Genomic DNA, 27,282 nt, shown 5'->3' with positions numbered 1-27,282 from the left:
GAGATTCAAACCTCCAACCTCAAAACCATCAAAAGGGGAAGCCAACCTTTAACATTTCTTGACAATAATTTCTTATATATGTGACCTCACTAGTCTAAACACGACATTCTGATTAATATTACATTTGTGGAATATTAGTCATAAAGCAAAATCATACTGTTTGTATCCATCTCATCACTGAAAATGACATCACAGTTGCTCAGGGTTCAGGCAATAACCAATCACAGCTCACCTGTTTTCTGTAGCTGAGCTGTGATTGGTTGTTACCTGAGCCCTGAGCAACTGTGATTTCATTTCCACTTGACAGCAAGTGGCAAAATGACCGACTTTTGACATTGATAAAAACGGCTGGATTTTGCTGCTTAACTCATATTCCACTATTTCAATATTAACCAGAATATCTTACTTAAACTAGTGGGGCTGCATAGAACATATTAGTGTCAAGAATTTTGGGAGGTGGGTTGACTACCCCTTCACCTGATTGCTAATTTTCCCCAAAGCTGATCAAGAAAATGGAAGTCCGAAGCCGTTCTCAGCTCAGTGCTTTCAAGTTCTCCCCCAACCATGTGCTTTTGATTTGCTCCCACTCTGTTTGAAGAACACCATGTATTCATTAATTTAGAAGAATTAAGATTCAGCGAGGCAAAAGGAGAAGGAGAGCCATATCTCAGATTAACTGGATTAAGAGAGGTGTCCCAAGAGATGTGTCCATATGTATGCGTGAATTAAAAAGACTGTACAAATGGAATAAAAACATTTGTAGGTTTGGCACTGGACAGAGAGGAAAATCTTACACACAAACCACGTGGGTGTGTAATGTGTGTGTCTCCAAATCACAGACTGACTCAAGTAATGGTCCGCTTCTTGACTTTCTTTGTCTCTCAAACTGCCACTAAAAACACTACCGTGACTGTCTGCCATCGCAGGGCAAGAACCTAAAAATTCCAGACAGACTGCAGATTGTTTTTGGACGACAAAAAAAAATAAGTGTCTGCCTTATGAAGTCTGTCTGAAAAAAAAAAAAACATTATTTCAAGATACTGCCACGCTATACGCTGGAGCAGGGGTGTCCGGCGTGTTCTTTTTGGACATCTTCTGAGCGTTTGGGTTCATCAAGTTGCTGCCACTGGTGGTCATAATGTGGCGAGTGTGATGGACGCCGGTGAAGATCTCGTGGCAGCGTTTGCCCACCAGGTAGACGATCTCTATAACGGAGAGGAGGATGCAGGCCAAGCTGGTGACCACCATGAAGATGGTGAAGATTCTTTTCTCGGTGGGCCGGGCGATGAAGCAGTCCACCTTGTTGGGACACGGCTTCTGTTCGCACTTGATGAGCGAGGGGAAGTCATAGCCCTCGTAGATGTGGTAAAGGAGGTAGACGAAGGTGGTGTCCACGATGACTTTGAAGACCAGAGTCATGACGTAGGTCCACCACAGGCCGCCGCGCTTCTTGCCCGTGTTCAGGTAGAGGCGACGGCAGTTCTCGCCGTACTTGAGGCGGTTCTTGCGCTCGCGGTCTTCCCGGTAGGCCACGTGCATCACCACCAGGAACGAGGGGCAGGTGACGAAGATGAGCTGCAGGGCCCACAGCCTCACGTGGGACACGGGGAAGAAGTGGTCGTAGCAGACGTTGTGGCAACCCGGCTGGGCCGTGTTACATTTGAAATCCTTCTGCTCGTCACCCCAAACCTTCTCGGCCGCCACCACGAACACCAGCACCCTAAAGACGAACACAATGGACAGCCATACTCGCCCGAAAGCGGTGGAGTACTTGTTGACCCCGCTCAGGAGGCCCTGGAGGAAACCCCAGTTCATGGTGAAGAACTTTTAGCTGTTTCTTTCTTCCTGCTGATGAAAGTGGAAAAGCTTATGAAGGGGAACAAAACGCTGTCACCAAAAATCCATGTCAATTTTTTTTTTAGTTGATAAAGAAAGCAGCATTTTCACATGTTTTATTATTAATTCATTCATTTGTTAACATTATGGCTTAGGGTTTGCTGTATGTACGTGTCTCCACGATGAATCAGAGGTCTACAGCTGAACAAGATTGGGAAACAGTGGTCTCATGTAGGCAGCACCCAAAAAATTTTTTAAACAAAGTCACAAAATGGGTGAAAATGACACTATAACCGGGAACCGATCATAAATGTTGGATGGATCTGTTTCGAGTGGAAACACTTTCAGTCAAGTTGCGTTCACGGAACCCGTTCAGTCGTCTGTAACGTGGGTATTAAGCAAGACACGCAAACTAGCTGTTTTCAAACGTCAGCACTTAACGATCCTCACAGAAATGTTCAAAAAGACGACAAAACCGAAACAACATTATTTTAGTAATCTGACTTGGCTACTTACAGTGTAGCGCGGCGGAGTAGAAGTTGGATGAAGTTCGCCGACAAGGGAATCTGAGCAGTTGTCAACAGGACCGACGACTGCAGGGAGGGTGGAGCTGTTCCTTCACCACGTCTTTGCAAAATGCAACCTGCCTGCCCAGGTGTGGCAGCGACAACCATTCCAACACTGTTCGTTCATCCAAGCTACAAGACGCCTTTACTTATTTTGTGTTTTTTTGTTATTAATTTTCCCCCGTACGTCTGCAGCAGTGCGCGTAGGGAGGGGGGAAGTAAGCAACAAGAGGTTTGAGGGGCTTTCCTGGAAAGATTGTTTTCAATTTAAAAACAAAAAAAACATACCTTTACGTTCACAAATTTAAGTTATGGAATAAACGTTGCCTATAAAAATAATGAATCAAATTACAAAGGTGATTTTATTTAAAATTTTTTAAAATATACTGTAATAGTTGTATTAATTTAACTATAAAATATACTCTCCTCCCATGCAATCCAACACACAAGCAGATGTTATGGGCACAATTGCAGTGCAATTGCTCCACCTAGTGGGGAAAGTTGGCATTTTGAGTATAAAAAGAAATTCTAATTTGTGGAATTAGTTTGGAGCTTAATATTTTCTCTTTTTTTTAATATCACAAAAACATTGCATTGAAAACAGGTCATGGGTCGGAAACCCAGTTCTCTGGTGCCAGAAGTTAGTCCCTTTTGTGCCACACAGATGTGAAGTTCTGAGAAAAAATTGTCATACAACTAAGTATTAGTGATTCACAGGGAAGCTAAAATCCTCAAACATTTTTCAGTTTATCATATAATGAACAAAAATTACACATAATTGTTTTCTTTACTTTCCGCAAAGGAGTAAGAAATGTTTACTTAAAAATATATATATATCTATTCATTTGAGTGCATTAAAAAAAAATTTTTTTTTGAGGATTTTATGTTTTTTTTTTAAAAACATTCTGCACATAACATGTAGCTAATCTGGTATGTAGCCACAGAGAAACAGTTGTCACTGAATATTTTTATCAAGATGCACCACTGAGTCCAAATGTTGCAGTTTCTTTATTTAAAAAAAAGCGATTGAAATATTTACATAGCAAAAGATTTGGGCTCAAGGTGTAAAGGATGGCACCCTTCACACGCAAATTCAAACGAGCACATTAGGTTCGGTTTCATTTACACACATTCTCCACAGTCTGAGATGATGACTTTCTGCTTCGGCTTGCCATCTTTTGTCCCCTGAGCCTGCACAATAAAAATTGTAGATTTTTTGTCAACAGAGAGAACGATAAAAAAATAAAAATAATTATCAGGTGAAATTGTGATTGGTGTTCTTTAGTGCTACCTTTATAAAACAGCAACGTCAATAGTATTAGTGTTAAGGATATGCACATCTCTCACATACTCTTTCCTTCCCTCATGTCCTTCCCCGTACCTAGTTATCTCATAGACCACCCAGCATCACAAAATGCTTTCATAAAAACTCTTTCCTTTTCAGTGAGCGTTCGTCATTTAGCCCTCACCTCCATTGCCCGAAGCACGTCCATCCCCTCCACCAGCTCTCCAAACACTACATGTTTGCCGTCCAGCCAGTCTGTTTTATCTGTAGTGAGGAAGAACTGGGACCCGTTGGTGTTGGTTCCAGAGTTGGCCATGGAGAGCTGCCCTGTGGTCACCAGAAACAAACTTAAGATACTCGTCCCAGGAATGTGCCAGTGATGCTTAAAAAGTGTACGGTATTAATAACGAGACAACATATTCTAAGGTGAGCCCTTCACCTGGAGCGGTATGCTTGAGGACGAAGTTTTCATCATCGAACTTCTTGCCATATATGGACTTGCCACCGGTGCCGTTGTGGTTGGTGAAGTCACCTCCTTGGCACATGAACTGAGGAATGATGCGATGAAAGCTGCTCCCTTTGTAGCCAAATCCTTTTTCATGTGTACATAAGCAGCGGAAATTGTCTGTAAAATAAATGAATCCCATCCAGGTTAGTTTGCATTCATGATATACCATTTCAACTCAACGCCAATGTGGTTAATGGTTACATGAAAAAAAAAAAGCCAAACATATTCATAATACAAGCAGGAAGTAAAAAGCATCATTTAAAAGTGTGAATGAAGAAGCAAGAGTCATTTTGCTTTTTTAGATATGATTTGAATGAATGTGCCTTCAATTGCAGTATGCAAAATGCAGATCACTCTGATTGGCTGTTAGCGAGCACATGCAAATTGTTCCGCTTCTTGGCAGAAGACCTCCAGTGGCCGATGACGTCACGTTACAGCAACTCCAATCGGACAAACATTGCGGATGCGGACATTACGCCCCATGAAATGAGAGTCTGAGGTGCTCATTTATTATTTCCATTTGTTCGCTCAATTCAGATGGAACCTTTGCCTCAATGTAGTAAAGAGAATCACATTCACAACTACCGGTAGGTAAGTGAAATTTGAATTGTGTTTTGCTTTTTTTTAATGAAAAACAAATAAAGATGTACTCAAATAGGAGCTCTCTTCATCAGTAATTATTTTGCTTTTATTACACATTTCCTATTCTATCTACCTTCCTATCTATCTGGTTAGACTAATTTTCAATTGCACTTGATTAATCTCTATTATTTGTTAGCATTAGACCAATGATAAAGTAAACTTCGATACATCAAAAAATACATTGTGTTATTGATAATAGAACACGTATTTTCAATCTAAAAAGTTCCTATGTGTTTAAATTGATTTGAGTATGTCGATAACTGTATTTATGGTGTAGCCTACACTGTACAGTCTGGGATCATTTATTTACTAGACCAAATATTAGTTCCAATATTTATAATAAAAAAAAATAATACAACTTGTTATTGATAGAAATTAAGGTTATCAGTTTAACGCGTTAACCTAGATCAGGGGTGGCCAAATTCAGTCCTCGAGAGCCACTATCCAGCCTGTTTTCAATGTTTCTCTCCACGAACACACCTGATTCATGATCAGGATCGTTATCAGGCTCCTGCAAAGCGTGCTGATGAGCTGATCATTAAATTCAGCTGCGCTGAAGGAGGGAGACACAGAAAACAGGCAGGATAAGGGCTCTCAAGGACTGAACTTGGCCACCCCTGACCTAGATTAATTAATCACGTGCAAATTAGTGTGTTAAAAAAAATAAAGCAATTGATCGCGAGTGGCAAGTCAATGAGCAAGCATTTGAAATTTGGTTCATTGAGGGACCCGTAGCCGTACGCTTTAGTGGAGCGCCACTAGAGCAGTGAGTGCAGCACAGGAGCGCGAGGCAAACTAACTTGGACCTAAATGTCATTTTGACGGTTCTATTTATTTTAATGTACAACTTTCATGTCGCCGGGAGTTGCGCCGCTGGACTTCCGTAGTTGGCAGCGCTGGCCAACTGCCATTCAGCATGGAGGCTGTGGCTTTGGCTTTGGATGCAAGCTAGATCACCATGGCGAATAAAAAAAACTATACTACAGAGGAGACTTGACAGCTATAACCTGAGATGAAGCTGACAGGGAGACTGACGAATCATGAGGAGTGGTCGCTGTCGCTGGATCGCTCGTGAATTTCAGACAGCCAGTCCGAACGAGGCCAGCCCACCCCAGGCTAAAAGGAGCCATGTACTGCTCCACTGGAAGTGGCGACGCAGTTCAAAGTATAGTAAAAGCTTATAGTTTAAAACAAAAGAAGAGAAAAATAAAGGATGCTAAATGTGATGGAGTCATGACATTTTGGGCAGTAGAAGCCAGAAAATTTAAATCAATAAACCACCTGTCTACATTTATTAGGGGCTTTATTAGCTACTCAAAACAGCAAGTAATAACCATATTAGGCTCAAAATGACGGCTCTGGGCGTTCTACTTGTTTTAAAATTCTGGTAGTGCTAGTATTTAAATGGCAATGACCCAGATATTGTAACTGTAGATTTTTGTTAACCTCTCCTTCTAACCCCTAACTTTTCCTGATTACTAGTTTGTTAGTTTAGCTCAAAAACCACCACAGCTATTATCAGTTCATCTCATGCCATCCATACACCGAATCTCAGCTTGTGGAAGTTCAGATTCAATTTTGTTCAAATTTTAGCTTATCTTTTAAAATAATGCCTGGCCTAATTAGTTTGTTGATGTGCTTGAACCTATTATTTTGAATTTAATTTATGAAGCACACTTCAACAATAAAAATGTGGATTTCAAATCTTCTCTTCTTGGTGTATTCAATAGATTAGTCATACTTTACAATTTTGTAATGTCCTAGAATTAAAATTCTTTATTTGGGGACATTTAGCAGATTTGAGATTAAAATAGATTAATTAGATTAATGCACGGTGGCTGACTGGTTAGCACGTCCGCCTCCCAGTGCAGAGGACGTGAGATTGAGTCCGGGCTTCGGCCTTCCTGGGTGGAGTTTGCATGTTCTCCCCGTGCTTGCGTGGGTTTTCACCGGGTACTCCGGTTTCCTCCCACATTCCAAAAACATGCATGGCAGGTTAATTGAACACTCCAAATTGTCCCTAGGTGTGAATGTGAGTGTGGTTGTTCGTCTCTGTGTGCCCTGCGATTGGCTGGCAACCAGTTCAGGGTGTACCCCGCCTACTGCCCGAAGCCAGCTGGGATAGGCTCCAGCACCCCCGCGACCCTTGTGAGGAAAAAGCGGCCAAGAAAATGGATGGATGGATGAATTAATTAAAAATCCTGTAATTAATTAGATTACTTTTTTTTTTTAATCGCGTGACAGCACTAATAAAAATATCAATCAAAAGCAGTGATCACCCACCATAGCATTGAAACATTTGACATTATACCCCACACTTTGTAGTTAAAGATTCTCCTTACAAGTTAACTTTATCAGCTAAGGTTGCAAATTTTACATTTTCCTTTTAAAATATGGAAATCATATTGGGCTAATGGGGGACAATGGCACACAAACTTGTGGCAAATATGCGTTGTAATTTATTGATTAATATTCCATCATTTCTAACGGGAAAGGTTTTTTGAAGAAGAACCAAGTTGTGTCCCGGAATGGATTGTTTATTGCAATGCACAGACCTGCTGTCATGGGAACAATGTCTGCCCGAAGGAGGAAGCGAAGTCTCCCTGCAGCCTTGTTGCCGATCTTGATGTCCATGTAGACCTGCGGATTAATTCTGCCCTTTTTAGTAGGGGGCTCAGCCTACAGAGACAAATGATACCCATCACAAGAGGCTTCCAAGCATATGTCACGTAATTCCGCACTGTAGAAGGGATGTCATCCAACCTCTTGTCCAGCAGTGTTGGCTGCTTCTCCCGTCCCCTCCACCTCAGCTTCTTCTAGAGTCTTCCCGGAGAACTTCTTCAGCCAGTCGTCATCCGACCACACTGAAGAAAGAGAGTAGTGTTGGGTACATGAGGCCTCGTGAAGTGTTGCGGAGCATTGGGAAAACACTCTGTTTGTCTGCAGGTGTCTGCAGACACCTGCTGGATCTTATACATCATTGCATTGCAGACAACTTGTATACAATATAATTTTATTATGTTTGTATTGTATTGTATATCATACTGTATTACCTTAATATAACTTCAAAATATCTTTGAAATATAAAGTCAAATGATGTGATCATGTACTCACCTGGTCGAGAGGATCCTTCTTTAATTCTCATTGGCTTGGCAATGTTAACACGAACTGTCCGACCAAAAAGCTCTGATTCATTCTGAAAGAGATATTGAAAAACAACACATTATCATTACATGGTGACTTATCCTTCACACATTGCTGTCCACTTCTACAATAATGGAACACACTCACCATGTTATCAATAGCTGCAGCAGCATCCTGCATAACGCGACAAAGTGGGACATAAACAATGGTTATCATGAATTTTCACTAAGCACAGTATTCATCAAAAGCTAAAACTTTAGTAAAGATATCACAGCTTGTATCCAAGTGTAACCTCAGACATACCTCTGCCATCTCAAACTCAACAAATGCAAATCCCCTGTGCTTTTCTGAAAATTAAGCAAATGATTCATTAACAGACTGTAGTTTGTTCACAACTATTGATGTAAACCAGTAGATATTGCATAGAAAATTAGAGCGGAATGAGTGTACCTGTCTCATAGTCTAATGGTATTTGGATATCAGTGATGTCTCCAAAGGGGATAAAAGCAGCATGCAACACTTTCTCGTCCACTTCTTCTGCTAGCCCACCTAAAAAAAAAGAGGCAGGTAAATGACGACTGCACAAATTTAACACATTGTTGTTGTTGTTTTAAAGTCCCTCAATTTTTCACAGAACTAGGGAATTCCCCAAAAAAGAAAAACGAGGGAATGCCCAACAACTCCGAAGCTCTGAACAAGTTTCTACGTGCTGATCCCGATTATTCGTTTTTTGTTTTAATCGCACGCAAGCCGATTTCCATATTTTACACGCACGCTCATTCAAGGCGGCTAAATATGTTTTGTTATTACTATATTGCTGACATAAGAGGAACAACTCACCAACATATAAAACGCGTTTGGTGGCCGCCATATTGGAAGGTATCTTTCAACTTTAACCCCCGCCCTGATTGGTAGATCAAAACTAAAGCCCGCCTTCGGTCGACTTGTCTTTAATTATCATCCAACCACGTTACAGTACGTCAGCGTCGTACACCACAGGCTGGTCGGTTCAAAAATAAAAAATAAAACTAAGATGACTATAATTGTATCCCCTTTTCACCTCAATAACGAATCCAACATTTTTCTGTTTATTCACCAATTTATTTACCATTTTTCAACAATTTTCCTGGCCTAGACTGAGAACGATACACGCTGTTGCAACTTTCACGTTGTCCCATCAGGAGTCGCCACAGCCAGCAAAGCACAATAAACAAGTTTACACAGCGGTGTTTGTGCTTATCAGGCGGTCTAGGCCACGCTCTGTTTTTTAAATATTAACTGTAATTCTGACCTTACTACTGTACTGTATTGACCTTTTGCACGTGACGTCACAGCCCACATGGGAACGCCCCCTACATGACGCTAGACGGCAAAAGAGCCACTGCCTGTATTGTAACCATTGAATCTCATACAGCGTAAAGTCCTTTATCTAATCCAGAGGTCCCCAACCCTGGTCCTCAGATGATGATGATTCATAGCATCAGCTAATCAGCAATCTCTGGAGAAGGCTGATAACGATCTCCACCTGTGTTGGCTGTGGGAGACATGGAAAACAGGCTGGATACTTAGATATTATTAACATTTTAATTCTTTATTTCATATATTAACCATTGTTATACATTATTAACCATGTTAAAATGTTTTATAGATGTGAAGTAGTGTTGAACTCAGTATAATTTGACCTTAAGCTGGGACATATTGTTTAGTCTAAAAAAATTCCTTCTCAGTGTTCTGTGCGAAAACACATTTGGTCCTTGAGAACAGAATCTGCGTCGAACACACACACCCCTGACTCTGGTTGCGCCATCGCTCACGGAAAAGTACCCAGAGAGTATGTTTTGTCTACAAATGAAAGAGAGGCGGTCTGTTTAACTATAAGAAGCCATTTTTCCCCACGGAAGACACATTCGGCACTCTGAAATTCCACCTGTTACGTGATGTTTGGAGTCTGTCACGATGTCCAGAGATCTCTGTTTTTTTCTTAAATCATTTTTGCAAAGGTGTTTTTTCTTACATTAAATCTGTCTTCATATTTTTGGAACACGCAAAGAGGACAAATAAATGTATTCCTCTTCAATACCGGTCTCTGAGGACCAGGGTTGGGGACCTCTGATCTAATCAATTATCTTATAAAATGGTCACATCTTACTGTGCGGTTGGTTGTACAGACAGACAAAGGAGTAACCCAAATGTTGTTTTTCCCCCCGCATACCTACTAATGAAGACAAAAGACATCGATTGATAACAGCAATCGAAAGAAAGGACTGGCAGCCCACAAAGTATTCACGGATTTGCAGCAATAATTTTTTTGCGAGGTTGGTAGGTAAATGTTGTAATTAGTAGATAAATGTTCATACATTTTACTAGTAAACATACACTCTAACATAGATTAAAACAGAGGTGTCAAATTGCGTGTTTCAAATCACATTAACGAGCCAGATAGTTAGCGTCCACTCCAACTGCACGAACACACAGCTTAGTTTTAAAATGTACCTTCTTCAAAACTATTAAGTGCATTTGACTGTTTAATAATGGGGGATTTCGTCTTTTTTTTTATTTTCTAAATTTTACTTTTTTGTGTGTGCATGTGTGCGTGCGTGTGAGTGTGTACTCATTAATTCACCTAAAACCTATTAAAAATCCCATACCGTTGACCTAAACCGAATACTTCAGAATCCAGCTAGAGTCGTGATGTTGTCAGGAGACCCGAGGAAGAATCAAAGAAAAGAAAGGAAAGTGAAATCCAGCACCGACCAGACATCACCTATTATTATTATTAGATTCGCAGACATCAGCTTCCACCGATTCAACGACCAGAGAAAGAAGCAGATTGTGTTTGAATTTCGATAGATGCTGGTGTGGTGGATCTGGCATGCATGAAAACCTCCACCAAAGAGGGGAGCCGTCGACCCCGGCCAGGACAGCGCAAGCACAACCCTCCAGTGCCCTCCAGACCACGGCAGTGCCAAGACACAACCCCTGGGCCCCGCAGGGGCCATCGTTTGGAGAGCAAACCCAGGAACCAGGAGCGCACCCCAGCCCAACGCAGTAGAACGGGGCACGGCAGGCCCGCCAGGCCCCCCACCGGCCCACAGCCCCGCTCCCCCCACGACCCTCTTGCCACCTACCCACACCCGCCACAACCCAGCTCCAGCCGCCCCCAAATCCCGAACTCCCCCACCCCCCAACACACACACACACACACACACACACACACACACACCCCACACACACCCAGCCTCTAAACAATTTAAAGGGCTGACTTGAAGCCAGTCACCAGAGAGAGTCAAATTGTAGGCCTGTCACCTGACCAAACTCCTTCCTGCCAAATTTTAATATACAGTACTGTGATAATTGGTGCCGGCCTCGCCCCGAACTTGGAGACTCCTGGTATAAAGTGTTTATCAAATGCCACATATACAGTGCTGGGTAGGTTTATTTTGAAATGATGTGCTTTACTGGGTTGCTGACGTTAAACCGTACCTCCCTTCTCCCCCACTATTCCGTCATGTTACATACCTTAAAACATTTGTTAATTAAGCACAGTATGCGATTTATGTGGTCTTCCACTGCCAAGTATAGTGCAATGACTGTGGTATTTTTTATTCTGAGTGCCCTGCAATTTACGGCGACAAGTCCAGGGTGCACCCTGCCTCTCCTCTGAAAGGTAGCAAGGATAGGTTCCAACTCACCCCTTAAAATGAATGCTATGCAGAAAATGAATGAATGAATTGTTGAATGGATGGATGAATTATTGTTATATAGAGATTCAGGTGTATTCTTTTATAAATACCTGCAATGTTACAAATGTAGAACCATTTGTATTTTTTTTTTTTTTGCGTTAGGAAATTAATACAATGAACCCCAGCAAATACCGGGTGTCCACTGCATTCCCGTTGTGTGATGTGTCATTTGAATCAAAACAAACACTCCACAACATCAAATAAAACAAGGCTTTTAAAATGATATATCACCCCTTTATTGAGAATACCACAAACCCATTATACAGTAATAAAATGGGATGCAGAAACCCACCATTTCAAATTAAACATAACACTTTCAAGCAAAGAAAAAGTTCAAGGGTCATTTTCCTTTTTAAAAGTTGTTTCTTAAGGTCTTACTTCATGACTGCATAGTGTTTGCTGTGCAGTCTATTAGATAAAGAAAATAATTACCTGTCACTTTCTCTTGAAATATTTAATTATGTTTTAAAATTACATTTTACTTTTTTTTTTCCTGATTTTTTCCCCTTCAGAATAGTTCTAAACTTGTCTGGTTTCAGTGTAGCGTTTCTCTCCACAGTTCAAGCTGATCTGCAACACACAGTGACCCAATTTGTCAATACTTTGTATCTGTTAATACATTCAGAATGTGTTGTACATACTGGTTTGAATGAACCATTCAGGATGTGGTAGCGGCACTGGTATTAGTCATGCCGCCTACTTTCTGAGTGGCATCTTTCTTTGCTTGGTGGGCTTGCAGCACTGCAACAGCTTCTTCCACCTGTATCAAGAAGAGCAACAACAATCATAGAGCGCAAACTTCCAGAGTGAAAAAAAAAAACAACAACATGGAAGAAATACAGAAAGTGACGCACCTTTGAACGCAATGACTCATGAGATTCCAACATATGTAGAAGTTCCGAGTTGTCGATCTCAAGCAGCATGCCTGTGATCTTTCCCGCCAGGTTGGCGTGCATGGCCTGAATCAGCGGGAATAGACGTTCCCCTTTTTGGAACAATAAAACCGCATGAAGGAGAATAATCAACATCCTGAACTTGAAAGCTTTGATACTCCAAGGCTACAGATTGTTACCGAGCATCTGCTTCTGCTCCTGTGGTGGTGCAGAAGCCAGCATGGAAGCCGTCAGCGGCTCCTGACCCTGAACATGCACAGCTGGCTGAGTCTGGAGGGGACGAATTAAAGACAATTCTTTTTATTTTTTTTATTGCTCTTGACATTTAAACACAGCATATTGATTATTGCTGCTTCGACAATACCTGCTGTAAGGCAATAGGTTGCACCACTTGTGGATTAGGGTTGCGCACACCTGTGGCATATTTGTAAGGCGGCATGGTGCGGGGACCTGGTACACCCATTGAAGGACGAGGACCAAGGGTCTGGCCAGAACCTACCCACAAAAACAAAAAGAAAAAAAGTACAGTATGAATACTATAGCCATCCATCTAGTGTCATTTGTAACTGAAGGATTTATTTACGAAGGGCTCACACATTCAGAAACGGTCACAAACTTGATTGTCCAATCAAACAAGACGTGGAAGCTTATCTACCAGATCCAACTGAGAGAAACCACGATTGGCAAACGGGTCAAATTACCACACAGTTTCTTTTGTGATTTGTGTGAGGACTATACGTAACTGGACGAATCTAGCAACCTCGATGTGATTTATCTAAACTGAAACGAACTGTGCAACCAGCATAATGCAGCCAAAATGAGAGACAGCTGGGAAAACATTGTGCAAAGTGTAGACATTTTTTAAATGAAATAAAATTGCTCAGGGCTGAGGTAAAATCCAATCCCAACTCATCCTGCAAACGTCACATGACCAAACTCAGAAAACAGGTGAGGCGTGATTGGCCATTGCCTGATCCCTGAACAACTGTGATGTCATTTTCAGTCGATAGCAAGTGACAAAATGGCCACCCCTTGAGATGGATAAAAGCAGGTGGCTTTTGCTGCTTAATTCATATTCCACAAACAAAATATAAAGCAGAATGCCGTGTTTATACTAGTGGGGACGCATACAACATATTATTTTAAAGACAATTTTTGGGTTGACTTCCCCTTTAACTCATTCACTGCCATAAATTCATTTTTAAAAAAGATTATTAAAAATTTGGGGCAAGAGGCGATTACATTTTTTAGTGTAATTTTTTAATGTTCTGAATGCACAATAAAAAAAATCTAGGTTTTCATACTCTTGTTAATAAAAGTGGGGGGGATGTTAAACTAATAGAAATAGTTCAAATGAATTGTTGACGTCAATGGCAGTAAATTAATTTAAAAAAAAGAAGAAAATATAAAAAATTTGGGGCGTCAGGCGATTAAAGTTTTTAATTACTCTTGTTAACAAAAGTGGAAAAAAAAAAACCTAATAGAAATAGTTAAAATAAATTTTTGACATCTATAGCCGTCAATGGCAGTGAATGAGTTAAGACCGTGGATTCATACATTGTTACACATATTATAACAGAGTGAGCACACGCAATTTTTTTTATTATTATTATTATTTTTGTAAATCAGCCAGGTCTACATGTCGTGATGTTATGTTCAGTCCGTCTGCCAGTGAGGATCACTGTGAACCCACCTCTCGGGCCCTGCGTGTTGCTGTTGGGAGACATATGTCTCATGTTGGTGCGTGGACCCGGTTGCCGCAGTGAGCTGGGCATCCCCTGGAAACCGCCTGAGAGCACAAATATCAACAATGAGATCGGCGCAAGCATAATCATATCTAAAAAGGTTGATTTAAGTCAACTTAAAAGTTCTTAGTGTTGTTACTGTAGATGCCCACCTTGACCCCTACCACCTTGTTGCCACCGAGGATTTGGTCGCATTTGGGCCATCTGATTGGGTGCGTAGTAAGTCGTTCGATTCTGTGCCTGAAGAGTAGGAAAAAATGAAGAAGAAAAAAACGCATCGTGATGAATCCTGAAAAAGCTGAAAACACGGCATGGTTTTCAAGACATTCTGCATTATTTAACTTCACTATATGTTAAAATGGAAGTCAACCTTAAACATTTCTTGACAATAATATGTTATACTGTATGTGACCTCACTAGTCTAAACATTACATTCTGATTAATATTACAGAGTTAAGCAGCAAAATCCAGCCGTTTTTGTCTATCTCAGGGGGCGGCCATTTTGCCAATTGCTGTCGCCTGATGATGACGTCAATGTTGCTCAGCTCTCAGGCAACGACCAATCACAGCTCACATGTTTTCTGAAGCTGAGCTATGATTGGTTGGTATATTATTGTCAAGAATTTTTGTCAAGAATCTATTATTATTAGTTTAACATTTTTTCCCACTTTTGTTAACAAGAGTATGAAAACCTAGACTTTTTTAATTGTACATTTAGAACAGATATAAAATTTGTGATTAGTCGAAGGGTAACTAGTGAAGTCATGCAATTAATTAAGATAAAAAATTTTAATCACCTGACGTCTCTAATTTTTAATATATATTTTTTGATCGCGTCAGGCGGTTACATTTTTTAAATTGTAATTAATCGCATGACTTCAATAGTTAACTGACGATTAATCACACATTTTATATCTGTTTAAAATGTACAATAATTTTTTTCTAGGTTTACTCTTGTTAACAAAAGTGGAAAAATTTTAAACTACTAGAAATACTTTAAAAGATTTTTAGACGTCTATAGCCGTCAATGGCAGTGAGGGAGTTAAAACTTCCAATAGCTTTAGTTTCTTCCTGGTTAGTCCAATATTCCCACCCTTTGTTTATGTTGCTCCATTTGGCCTGTTGCTAACTGTGCGAGCTTGCTGTTTAAAAGATGCCGAACAAAAATCAAATCTTCTCTCCTGGAATCAATTTCAATACTGATTGCGAGAAATGAATAGCAGGACAGCTAGCTTAAGGGTGAAAAGTGCAAATACATTTATTTCTGTAATTTCTGTGTAATTCTCTACAAAGTAATTGCTTTCTTCAATCATTCATACTAACTAACCACTGTTGGTCACAAATAGGTTATAATTAAAGGAGATGATGTTTTTGTCCAAGGTTGAAATGTAAAGTATTGTTCTAAGTTTTCGACTTGAAAGCTCGTACCTGTGGCACGGTTGGCATGAAGTAGCCGCTGGTGGGTTGGAACTGATTAATGATGGCGTTGGCCGGCATGGCCCTCATGCCAGCGATGCGTTGCATGTACTGGTTGGTGAGATGGGCTTTCCGCTCCTCTTTGCGCTGAGCTAGAGCCACATAGAGCGGTTTGGAGCCGACGATGCGTCCGTTCATCTCAGTCACTGCTTTGGTGGCCTCCTCGGGGGATGAGAAGCAAACAAAGCCAAAGCCCTTGGAGCGACCTTCCTCCAGCATCACCTGGCAAGAAAGTGAAAGCGTGGTTAACTACGGAGCAATCACAGCTCATGTCTTTGGAATCCCTCACCTTGGCACTTGTAATGGACCCGAAAGGTGAAAACTCCTTACGCAGTTTTTCATCATCTATGGTGTCATCTAGATTCTTGATGTACAGATTAACTCCCTAAATGCAAAGAATTGCAATCATGAGCAAACTTGAACTCAATCGTGCTTATCGTACCACTGAGTCCTGCAGACCTGATAGCGGCTGATTCGCTCCTGTTTTAGCATCTCAAATTTGCGCTTTAGCTCTGCCTGACGCTCCATTTTCTTCTGAGCTCGTCCCACAAACACAGTCTTGCCGTTGAGGTCTGTGCCGTTCATGTCCTCCACAGCCTAATGATTCAGTTATCACCATCAGAGGAAACACATGATAAATCAATACATTTGATACAATTCCATAAAGCCAAATTACCTTGTTAGCATCTTCATGCTTCTCATAACTAACAAATCCAAAGCCTCTGGATTTGCCAGTAGGGTCTATCATCACTTTCACACTGAGTGTTTTGCCTGCAGAATTAAAACACAATTAGTGAAAGGCAGTAGACTGACCGGACATAACTCTGCATCAATGAACTCATTCAATACCATAGACGTTTTTGATTTATTATAATCTTGCTGTCTGCCTACTATATGAACTCATGTTGTGCGTGCAAATCTCATGCCCAGACCCCAATGAGTCAATTTCTCCTTTCACAATGTCAAACTATGAGCGCCTCGACCGCCCTGATTTTAAAGAAAATAAGAGGAGCCACTTCGATTGGCCAGGAGTTGGCTGCATTCCATCCCGCAACGGCACACAAGGGGGCAAATGCCATCTTCTATCTGTGCTAGTCTAGCAAAATACAGTGGTTCACTCTTTGCAGATTCATTCTATCGCAGATTTGCATTCCCCCACCCATTTTCAATAGTGAGAACACCATAAAATACTTTATTTATGCTGCTATTTTTGTCCTTGTTTTGTAATATTTGAGTAAGTATAAACAGCACTTTCTTCATTCAACACAATCAATTACATTTAAAATATATATATATAGAATATTTGGTAAATTAAGAAAGATGATAATCTTAATTTTTTTTTGACATTTTTCTTCTTTTAATTCTTAGCAAGTCAGTGTCCCGTCACTGGTGAGCTCTTTTTAGAACAAATCTTGGTAAAAGGATTACTCAACAGGAAGTCAAACTCTTGCTCCACCCCTCACTAGGATTTGAAATCGGCGCGCAAAGGGGGTGTTGTCTGGAGGACCGTTGCGTTGCGAATGGGGAGAGGGTTGGGCGTGGTCTGGCTGGGATTGATGCTGCCTTGATGTGGTATCGAAATTATGGTAAATACCAAACGTCGAGTAGAAAACTGCACGTGAATGCCCCCTCGTGTTGTACAGTATTTTCTACCGGACAAGTGGGAATTTATTTTGATACCCGAGTTTCCGAGTTGAGAGAACTATTCAAGTTTCAACATGACGGAGAGCGTCGAAGAAGCGTATTTGTGAATGGCAAGAAATATTAACACTTATAAGGGGGTTAACGTCCGCTAGCACAGCAAGTTGTTTTAGAATCGGCACAATTACGTAGCATACACAGTTTTTCTATAACAACAAAATCACATGATCAGAACTCGTCGTAATTAGGAGTTTACGAGTGGTAAGGTCCGTCTTTCCCAAAGCACATGAAGGCAGCAACTCACCAAGAAGCCGTTTAAGGAGGCGTGTACGAGAATGAGCTGGTGGGTAGCGGGGGTAACTACGTCATGCGGAACAAGTAATGTAGTAAGAAAATTTCACCCATGCACACAGTTAGACTGAACTTTGTGCTAGACTTGCACTGGGCAAAATAAGGTATGTTTATGACTGTTACGCACAAAATAGGTCCTGAAAGTTGATGTTCGATTTTCCATTTTTTGTTACAAAACAATATCTACTTTTTCCTTACCACCTCACCTATACAATATTCTTAATTTTATATTCATTGATTTGGTGCGTATACCTTTTAGGGTTAACTCCTTTACCGCCAAAAAACGTTTAATGACGTATACTAAAATCCAAATGAATGCCGCCAAAAACGTTACTTAACGTTTACTACGGGGGTTTTTTCTCAATGGTCAGTGCAACTTGTTGCGCAGCGCACAATGGGCTTGTGTAATCAAAAACACTATGGCCAGCAGATGGCAGCATTGTATCTCTTTTCAATGGGCTCCCAATAGCATTGAAATTACAATGAAACATGGCGAATCTGATGAAATAGAACATTTTCAATGATGACATGAATGATCAAAGCTTTTGTCACATAAAATCTCATTCACAGAAAGTCACTAAAAAAAATGTTAGGGTCAAAGTCACTGATGTGCAGAAAATTAATTTTTTCACAAATAGCTTGTTTTCTCTTTATTTTTATCTATGGTGATTACTGCAGAACGGAAACAGGTAGAAAGATACCTTTTTTTTCTAATGAAAGAATGGAACGCGATCTTTCATGTTTATGTAGTCACAGCACACAATATTCTGTTTGCGTTGAAAGATGAATTAAAATGCTGAAAATCGTCTGGCACTGTCTGGGTTGTTTTTTGGATAACGTGTAGCAGTAAAAGAGTTAAATGTGTGTATGACGTCAATGATACGACATAGAATTGAAGGCACTTGCTTCCAGGCGGAGCGTGAGCGCACCCAACGGTTGACGCCAAATAAGCAATAAAAATCAAAAACCGCTTACCATATTTGTCGAAAAGCTCCTTAAGATGCTCATCATCCATCTCGTCACCAAAGTTCTTGATGTAGACATTTGTGAACTCTTTGGCTTTGGCGCCAAGCTCGGCCTCCCGCTCCTTGCGGGATTTGAAGCGACCTACGAACCTGAAGATGGAGAAAGAGCAACGACATGCACTTTTAAAACAGCCCTGACTAATTTGGGAAATCTCACCAGGAACCAACACATTATTTTTTTTGTATACAGATGTACCAGTCGAAGATCAACATTGACCGTCAAATCATTCACAAAACACAGATAAGATTTCATCATCGCCGTCGGGCCAAACATGAAAAATACATTACAGTACTGTTAATACCACCAAAGGCAGGCAGACATGTTGGCATGCTTGACAGTGACAACCATCAGTGCCATCTTGGTTGGTCCATCGTGAGGATGATGATGATGATGAAGTGGATGCAGAGGGGTTGAGGAACAGGGTCTCACAGTACAAAGGAAAGCTGAGGAGGACCAAAGGGTTCTCATATATACCTTGCTATGTTGACCTCTCCCATTCTGCCATCCAGTATTGCATTCCTGCATTCGATCCATCACTAAAACACACAAGCGTGGTCATACACACAAACACACTCAGACGGGTGACCAGCGAGTGCACTAATAAGGCTGTGAGAAATTGCTTCTGCTAGAAAAAAAAAAAAAATCAGCGTTTTAGTTGGTTATTTATCAATTGGCAGGTTATCTTCACACTGGCGAAAGCAAGAGATGAGCTCATTAGTCAGGTTATGTCGTCACCAAGTTACTACACACAGGCGCACAACGGGACAGTTGAGGCTTGCAACCAATCAGGCGGACACACCAGAGCGTTTGACGTTACATTCCTCTTTTTTACTATACACGGATTGATGGGTCATAAAATGATCAAACACTCACACCTTGCGGTCATTCAAAAGCATGCCGTTCATTTTCTCGATGGCGCGGTCAGCGGCATCCTGGGTCTCAAAGTGGACGAAAGCGTAGCCCTTGGAGCCATTTTCGTCACACACCACCTAGAGGGCAGTCAGGGGATATACGTACATGGTCAGATGCTTGAAAAAGTGACAAATACTTAAGTCCTTTTCTACTTTATGGTTTTGATTTACTTGAAAAGTTACATGACTTGCATGCTTGTGCTTGGCGGTGGTAAAAAAGTGGTTTGATAAAATTGGACTGATCCTTTGATTCTAGGACTTCTGTAGTTAGTCACAGAATACTAGTACACTACAATGCAGACTAACAGTGTCAAAAGTGCTGTAACGGCAGACTTTTTGATACAGTTCTTGTTTTGGATTGTCATTTTAGTCCGTTATTAGTGTCCAAGTCCACCATTTACTTTCTGGACCTGGATTTTACCATCTGATTTACACCTGCAGTTGTATCTATCTGCGTCAGGTGTGTCCAAACCTTGTCCTCCAAGGCTCAGACCACAAACAGACAAAATACTTTAAATCTAGCATACCAAACTCAAGTGTTGTTTTTTTGGGGTTGAAAAACTGTTACCTTTCTAGAAGGCAAATTGTTTAGGATTTCACAAGATTTTTGGGTGGTTGAGACTCAGAAACCCCCCAGAAAATATCAGCCCTTACACTAAACAGGAGTCGAATCCTATCTGTACACAGTAGAGTAAATGATCAAGTCATGTTTACTCTCTCCAGAGTTATTCAACATGTAGAGTTAAATTGTATTAATACTGTGTATTTAGCCAGCGTTATTATTATTATTATTTTAATTAAGTATGAAGTTAATTATACACTGATATATTAACACTGTGGAAAGATTCTCGATAAGGACCAAATACAGTGTCACAGTGTTAAATTTAACTATTTAACTCATTGACTCCCAGCCATTTTCACTGAAGCAACCCCCTTCGCTTCTGGCTGTTTTACTGGATTTTGACTGATTTTGCAAGTCCCACAGAATATTTTGTTCTATTGCTATAAAAACATGGAACTTGTCAAAAGAAAGATTAGAGTCTCTTCTTTCATCAGGAACTTTTTTTTTTTTTTTGGTATCTGGTTCCGTTTTGCAGAAATTAGCATTAGAATATAGCCAAGTTTCATCATTATTCACATTTCTGTTGAAAACACTGGCAAAAAGAGCTTGTTGCAACATAGCCCTGACTGATCTCTTATACTCTACTGCCACCTGCTGGCCGTTTTGTTGTTGTTGCTGTGATAACTACCATTGCTTTAAGCGGCCCATTCATGTCAGAAGCTGCATCAAAACCTTATATATGCTCTTGCATAAAAAAAACTTTAAAAAACATATTAAAACGTTTTTGGGAGTGAAGGACAAAATATTAAAAACATATTTACACGTTTTTGGGTTTGAATGAGTTAAGGGTCGAATTAACACTTTTAAATTTGTGGTATCGTCAGAACCAAATCAGGAGCAATCTGACGTAAGATGATCAATTTCAAAGCAGCTACTTGGAAATTATTCATGTGATATTTTCGCAATTTAAATTTTTTTTTTAAAAAATTGTTAGTAGCAGATGTCATTTTTAGAATATGCTGCAGGCCACTTAGAAATGGATGGCGGCCACAAATGGCCCCCGGGCCATAGTTTGGATGACTTTAATCGACATGTACTGTATATTCAAACATACAACAGCAACTCTACCTTGCAGGACAGGATGTTTCCAAAGGCAGAGAAGGTGTCATACAGCGCTTTGTTATCAATGGACTTGTCAAGGTTCTTGATAAAGACGTTGCCCACTCCCGACTTCCTGAGGGAGGGATCTCTCTGGGACCACATGATTCTGATTGGCTTTCCTTTCACCACATCAAAGTTCATGGTGTCCAAGGCTCGCTCAGCTGGTTTGAGGGGGAAGCACACAGATGGGATAAGGGTGCTTGTTTACATAGAAATAGTGGTTTTGTGCTGTTGCCCGCATGTTAGTGTTTAGCTTTATGGCCAAACAGGACAAATAGTTTAAAGCAGTGATCCTTAACCTTGTTGGAGGTACTGAATCATGTAAATGTCATGCATTCACTGAGCCCTTCAGAATTGGAAACATAAAATGTGACATTTTTCTAATTCAAGACAAAGGTACATATTGAGTCAGTGCAAAAAAAAATGCATTATGTTTTAAATATAAAAAATAAATAAATAAATCAATCAAATTGCCCAGCAAAAAAAATGCAATTCTGAAGGAGTTATTCTCTATATCATTTTTTATTAACACGTAGGCCGTACTATGTTACTGTGTTTTATAGGGGTGGGAATATCTGAATGTCTCACGAATCATTCAATTGCAATATTTGGGTCTGCGATTCGATTCAGAATTGTTTTCCGATTAAGAACGATTTTTGATTCAAAATGATTTGATTGACAATGATTTTTGCTTCAATCTATAGATGTGCAAGGAATTGTAATGATCTACTCCAGTCTGACTCGCTAATGCTAATTAGCGCGCTACTCCCGGCACTTTTATCACTCAAAAGAACAGCTCCACGCTGGAATTTTTTTTTTTATTGGAATAACTTGATTGTGACTTTTTCCTTGTGGCTACAACCTAACAGTGTATTAGACCACATAAACCACACTGCCCCTCAGTGGCCAAACCGGGTACAACATGAACAGCGATACAAAAAAAAGGCATACACAGACAAAGGCAAGACAGTATAAAATAATTTAAATAAAATCGATTTTGGGACATTTAAAATTGATTCTGAATCGTACTAAATGAGAATTGCGATTCTTATGAGAATCAATTTTTTGGCACACCCCTAGTGTTTTATTTTGGTTATGATTGTGGAAATTGGGTGCATAACAGAAGACTTCAAAATTGATTTAAGCTGGAGGCCAGACAAAAAAAAAAGCACTTTTGTTGCTAATGCATTCATTGCACAGCAGTGGCACTGGTACATTTCAGACAGTTTGGAATTTCCCTCAATTACAACGCTGCAGACATAATATTTCTGAATCCTAAACATTTGAGTATATTAGAAAATTTAACTCATCCTTTAGTTTACACTGCTCTATCAGTTTGTGTCTCTTTGTAAAGATTACAACATTGAAAAGAAAATTGCACAATCTAATAATCCATATTAACTCATTCACTGCATTTGACGGCTATAGACGTCAAAAATGTATTTGAAACATTTCTATTAGTTTAACTTTTGTTTACAAGAGTAAGAAAACAAATAATGTACATTTAGACAAGGTATAAAATTTGTGATTAATCATGAGCAAACTATTGAAGTCATGTGATTAATTAAAATTTAAAAAAAATTAATCACCTGACGCCCTCATTTTAATAATCTTTTCTTTTTTGATAAAAGATTATTTTAAAAACAAAAAGAAAATATTATAATTTAAGTTTTTGAAAAAAATATTTAAAAAAAGAAAAAATTATTAGAAATTAGGTCGTCAGGCGATTACTTTTTTTAAAAATTGTAATTAATCACATTACTTCAATAGTTAACTCACGAATAATCACAAATTTTATATCTGTTCTAAATATACAATAACAACTTTTTTCTAGGTTTTCATAATCTTGTTAAAAGTGGAAAAAATGTTAAACTAACAGAAATAGTTCAAATGAATTTTTGACGTCTAAAGTCGTCAATGGCAGTTAATGAGTTAACATTTATATATTTTTTTTAAATACAGATTAGTCGATAACTGACTGTAACATTTGCCCAGTGTTGACCAAGGACATTTAGTCAACAGCATCCCTATTGACAACTAATTTTACGATCAAGCCATCCACGTTGCCCATTGCGAAATAGTGTTTATAATATCATTTGACCATTGCTGTACACTCACAGTTGGCAGTGGACAGAGGTTTTGACACACAGTATACAAACAGCAGGGAAAAGTGTGTGTGTAAAGGAGGGTTAAGGGCGGGGGGGGGGGGGTGGGGGGGGTCTGGTGGTACTGCTGTAATGATCAAGCTGGTAACACATGGCCCTCTACTCTGCCTCAACACATGCTGTTAGCCTCACAGTGGCACAATACTTGCACACTGGGCCTCTGATAACACCAGCAGCTTCTGTGAAGACGACATCTGTTGGCATCAAACAGCACCTTTTGTTACATCAGCTGAAATCACTTTCTGCTGTACGGAGCTCAGCTCACTGACATTCGACACATAATCTGACTCTTAACATAGGACAGGGCTCCAAAGTCCATGTGGTTGCATAGGCCTAACATGCTTTTGTTCGCTCACTCCACATTAACACACACAGAGGCCAGGCTGGGTGCAAAAAAAGAAAAGAAAAAAAAGAGTCTGGTAAACAAAACAGAGCTGCCTTGCGTCTGCTGGCATCAGCAGTTTGTCTGGCAATTGTACTTCACACACCGTATATTCAGAGGTGTGTGATAGCTGTCAAACGTGCCCCGCCTTTGACACTTCAGTCTTAGCTTTCAAAGGGAAAATATTATTTAGTACGCTGACAGTACTTGTCGCCCCCTTTGAGTGAAACAAGACAACTTCTCTCTCATTTTGTCTCTTCACTTCCAAGAACATGTTAACACGCCGGCAGGTTTTTTGCAGCTCGGAGAGATGTTCTATATTTAGAGAGGGGTCCTCAGAGGTATGTGCTGGCATGGTGTGTGTGTGTGTGTGTGTGTGTGTGGAGAATTCTCCACCATTGATGGAGAGAGACATACAAAGTGTGTCAGAAAAGGACTGGTAAAAAAAAAAAATATATATATATATATATATATATATATATAAAAAAATATTTTTTTAAAAATTAAAAAAAAAAAAAAAGGAGAGCAATGATGACATGTCAAATCGAATGAACAATACTGAGCTCTCAAAAAAAAGAAAAAAAAAAAGGACTGGTTCATAAATAAAAGTTTTTAAAGCCAAACTACGAGTTTTCCCAGGCGATCAACCAGCACGTCTGCAAAGAGCTCTTGCGGCGCTCGCTTCATTCAGTGTGCGAGAAGAGGAAGGACAACTTGTCTCTGCTTCACCATGACAACACACCTGATCACAATGGGCGAACATTGCTGAGCTGGAGCAACCTCCGTACTGATTTTTGTTTTGTTTCCCCAAGCTCGACGGGGTCATCGAGGGGAACTGGTTTGAAGAAGTGGATGACGTCAAGATGGCTGTGATGATGGAGCTGGATAGATAATCTCGAAAGAATCCTTCTAGGAGAGCATTAAGGCGTGGAAGAAAAGTCTGGGAAATGTGTGATGGCCTCCAGGGGAGTTTGAAATAGGGGTGGGACGCTTTGAATGACTCACGATTCGATTCAAGTCAGATTTTTGGGTGTGCGATTCGATTCAGAATTGATTTTCGATTAGAGCGATTTTTGATTCAAAATGATTTGATTGACTGATTTTTGCTTCAATTTATAGATGTTCAAGGAATCGTAGTGATTTATTCTAGTCCGACTCGCTAATGCTAATTAGTGCGCTACTCGCGGCACTTTTATCACTCAAAGGAACGGCTCCATGCTGCTGCTGCTGCAAAAAAAAAACTTTTATTGGAATAACTTGATCGTAACTTTTTCCTTCTACTCTCTAGCGTGGCTACAACTTAACAGTATCAGACCGCATGGAACCACACAGCCCCTAAGTGGCCAAATCGGGTACAACATGAACAGCGCTCCCAATAAAGGCACACATAAACAAAGGAAAGACCGTATAAAATAATTTAAATAAAATCGATTCTGAATCATACTAAATGAGAATCGCAATTCTTATGAGAATCGATTTTTTGGCACACTCCTAGTTTGAAATATTTATTTTGCAACAGTCCCGGATTTTTTCTGACAACTTGTTTTGCAAGCCTTGATCCCAAGAAAACCACCATCCACTAAAACTGCTCGACAGTCTTTGTCAACAAGCTGGCTGTTCTTTAAAAGCAGCAAACACATGTCACACAGGCACGTGCCGGGACTACATGCGATTGCCCAAAAGCTACCATCCCCCCTCGAACGCGCCTGACAACAAATGGTGCCATCTCATCAGAGGCTCATTTTACACTTTCAAACCAATGACACCAAAACTTCTGGAAGTGAGCCAGTTGTGAGTGATCGCTCTACCGCCTTTTGGTTACCCACTGGAGCTGAGATATGTTGGGACAGGTGTTTCAATGAAGCCTGATACAAAGAATCTTAAACTGCCCCCCACACACAATGCAGCCACCTGACATTACTGCTCAGTCCACAGTCATGACTGTTAGTGTCAATATAATAAAAGATGCATTCTACACATTATGAATATGAAGAACAAGGATGACTCTCCAAGCTTGGGCTACTTGATCACATCTTGGGCACATGGAGTCATAAATCTTTACTATAGGACTGTGAATGAAAACCTCCATCTATCTATGAACAGAACACACAAGCAATTTGGTGACTAAGTTTAAGTGATTTAAGTCAGTCTTTTTGGGTTCAAAACAGACCTTATATAGAAAAATGAGGCATGTTAATGTGGGTCAAATGACTTTTAGGACTCGTCTTGAAGATCATGTGTTTTATACTGAGCAAAATAGCAGTTCTGGCTCTTGTTCTATGAATGGGAAATTTAAATGTACGGGTTGACATTGAAGCCACGCGTTCCACTGTCATTACACAAGTGATGCAAACAGAACAGAACGGCTTGATTCTTACCGTCAGCTGGCTGGGAGAAGTTGACATAAGCGTACCCCAAGGACCGCCGGGTGATCATGTCTCGGCAGACCCGAATGGACAGCACCGGTCCGGCTGGACTGAACTTCTCGTACAACATCGCCTCGGTGATGTCGGGGTGCAAGTCGCCAACGTAAAGAGAAGCCATCGGATAACTCCCGGTCGCTGTGTTCATATCTCCAGCCTCTAATTTAGCCAACTTGCTTTCAAAACGTTGCTCTGAGGGCTATTGATCCAAAATATGCGCGTTCAATCGCCACAAGAAACAGCTTCAAAAAATAAAATTAAAAAAAAAGAAAAAATAAATAAAAAGAAAGGTGTTTCTTTTAAAGACCGAAGGTCTATTTTTTTATTTTGCAATTTTTTTTAACTCTTATATTTTCTTAATTTAAACAATTCGTTTCTTTTTATGGTTTTTTAATTTTTATATTTTTTATGTATTTTTCAAAGTTTTTCGAGAACAGTGAGTTAGACACTCACGGTGGTTTTGTGGCCGTGGAAAGAGACTGAATGGGGGCAGCGTGGGTACTTTATACATCGTGCGCAATGTGCGGGGGAAATGGCTACAGGGTCAAACATGGGGTAGGAGGGAGAAAACACGCCTCGGCGCATGCGTAGTCTAGTGCGGCCCAACCATAGACATATACCTAGATGCTTCATTGAGCCTTTTTGTCCGTTGCTGCAGATTTTGTAAACCCGTACTTGTTACATCTCCATCAGTAAATAAAAATTAGGAGTCTTTGCTGATTGCTACACTTTTCCACACCCAACAAGGCAGCGGCGTTGACGTACAAGCCAGCACCCTAGACGGAATCTAGGTACTGGACATGTGATCCTCACCTCGTCCCA

General features: G+C 40.2%; 3 protein-coding genes across 4 annotated transcripts; all 3 read right to left on the bottom strand.

Annotated features, from left to right (window-relative positions):
* Positions 1-277: 277 nt before the first annotated feature.
* On the bottom strand, positions 278-2,501 carry gjb10 (gap junction protein beta 10). Of its 2 annotated transcripts, none has more exons than XM_077546331.1 (2): positions 2,353-2,501; positions 278-1,848 (listed from the first exon to the last, which is right to left on the bottom strand). In XM_077546331.1, exon 2 carries the CDS (start codon positions 1,813-1,815, stop codon positions 1,033-1,035), a length of 783 nt encoding a protein of 260 aa, XP_077402457.1. In that variant the 5' UTR covers positions 1,816-1,848; positions 2,353-2,501; the 3' UTR covers positions 278-1,032. The 2 variants fall into 2 exon arrangements, with proteins under 2 accessions (XP_077402457.1, XP_077402537.1); XM_077546411.1 differs by having other exon boundaries at positions 278-1,845; positions 2,353-2,407.
* Positions 2,502-3,391: 890 nt separating this feature from the next.
* ppie (peptidylprolyl isomerase E (cyclophilin E)) lies at positions 3,392-8,903 on the bottom strand. Its single transcript, XM_077546214.1, has 10 exons — positions 8,822-8,903; positions 8,432-8,530; positions 8,285-8,328; positions 8,129-8,155; positions 7,952-8,033; positions 7,601-7,701; positions 7,393-7,516; positions 4,127-4,312; positions 3,872-4,014; positions 3,392-3,593 (listed from the first exon to the last, which is right to left on the bottom strand). Exons 1-10 carry the CDS (start codon positions 8,850-8,852, stop codon positions 3,525-3,527), a joined length of 906 nt encoding a protein of 301 aa, XP_077402340.1. The 5' UTR covers positions 8,853-8,903; the 3' UTR covers positions 3,392-3,524.
* Positions 8,904-11,942: 3,039 nt separating this feature from the next.
* On the bottom strand, positions 11,943-26,955 carry pabpc4 (poly(A) binding protein, cytoplasmic 4 (inducible form)). The gene is made up of 15 exons (XM_077546080.1): positions 26,416-26,955; positions 21,458-21,651; positions 19,730-19,845; positions 18,806-18,945; positions 16,515-16,609; positions 16,298-16,435; positions 16,128-16,223; positions 15,791-16,060; positions 14,515-14,602; positions 14,311-14,406; positions 12,982-13,112; positions 12,797-12,887; positions 12,579-12,709; positions 12,366-12,484; positions 11,943-12,294 (listed from the first exon to the last, which is right to left on the bottom strand). Exons 1-14 carry the CDS (start codon positions 26,606-26,608, stop codon positions 12,383-12,385), a joined length of 1,881 nt encoding a protein of 626 aa, XP_077402206.1. The 5' UTR covers positions 26,609-26,955; the 3' UTR covers positions 11,943-12,294; positions 12,366-12,382.
* Between the last annotated feature and the right edge of the window lie 327 nt (positions 26,956-27,282).

The sequence above is a fragment of the Vanacampus margaritifer genome, chromosome 1 (genome assembly GCF_051991255.1).
Source record: "Vanacampus margaritifer isolate UIUO_Vmar chromosome 1, RoL_Vmar_1.0, whole genome shotgun sequence".
Classification (NCBI taxonomy): domain Eukaryota; kingdom Metazoa; phylum Chordata; class Actinopteri; order Syngnathiformes; family Syngnathidae; genus Vanacampus; species Vanacampus margaritifer.
Note: the sequence above shows the minus strand (reverse complement) of the source record. Positions and strands in the feature narration are given on the sequence as shown.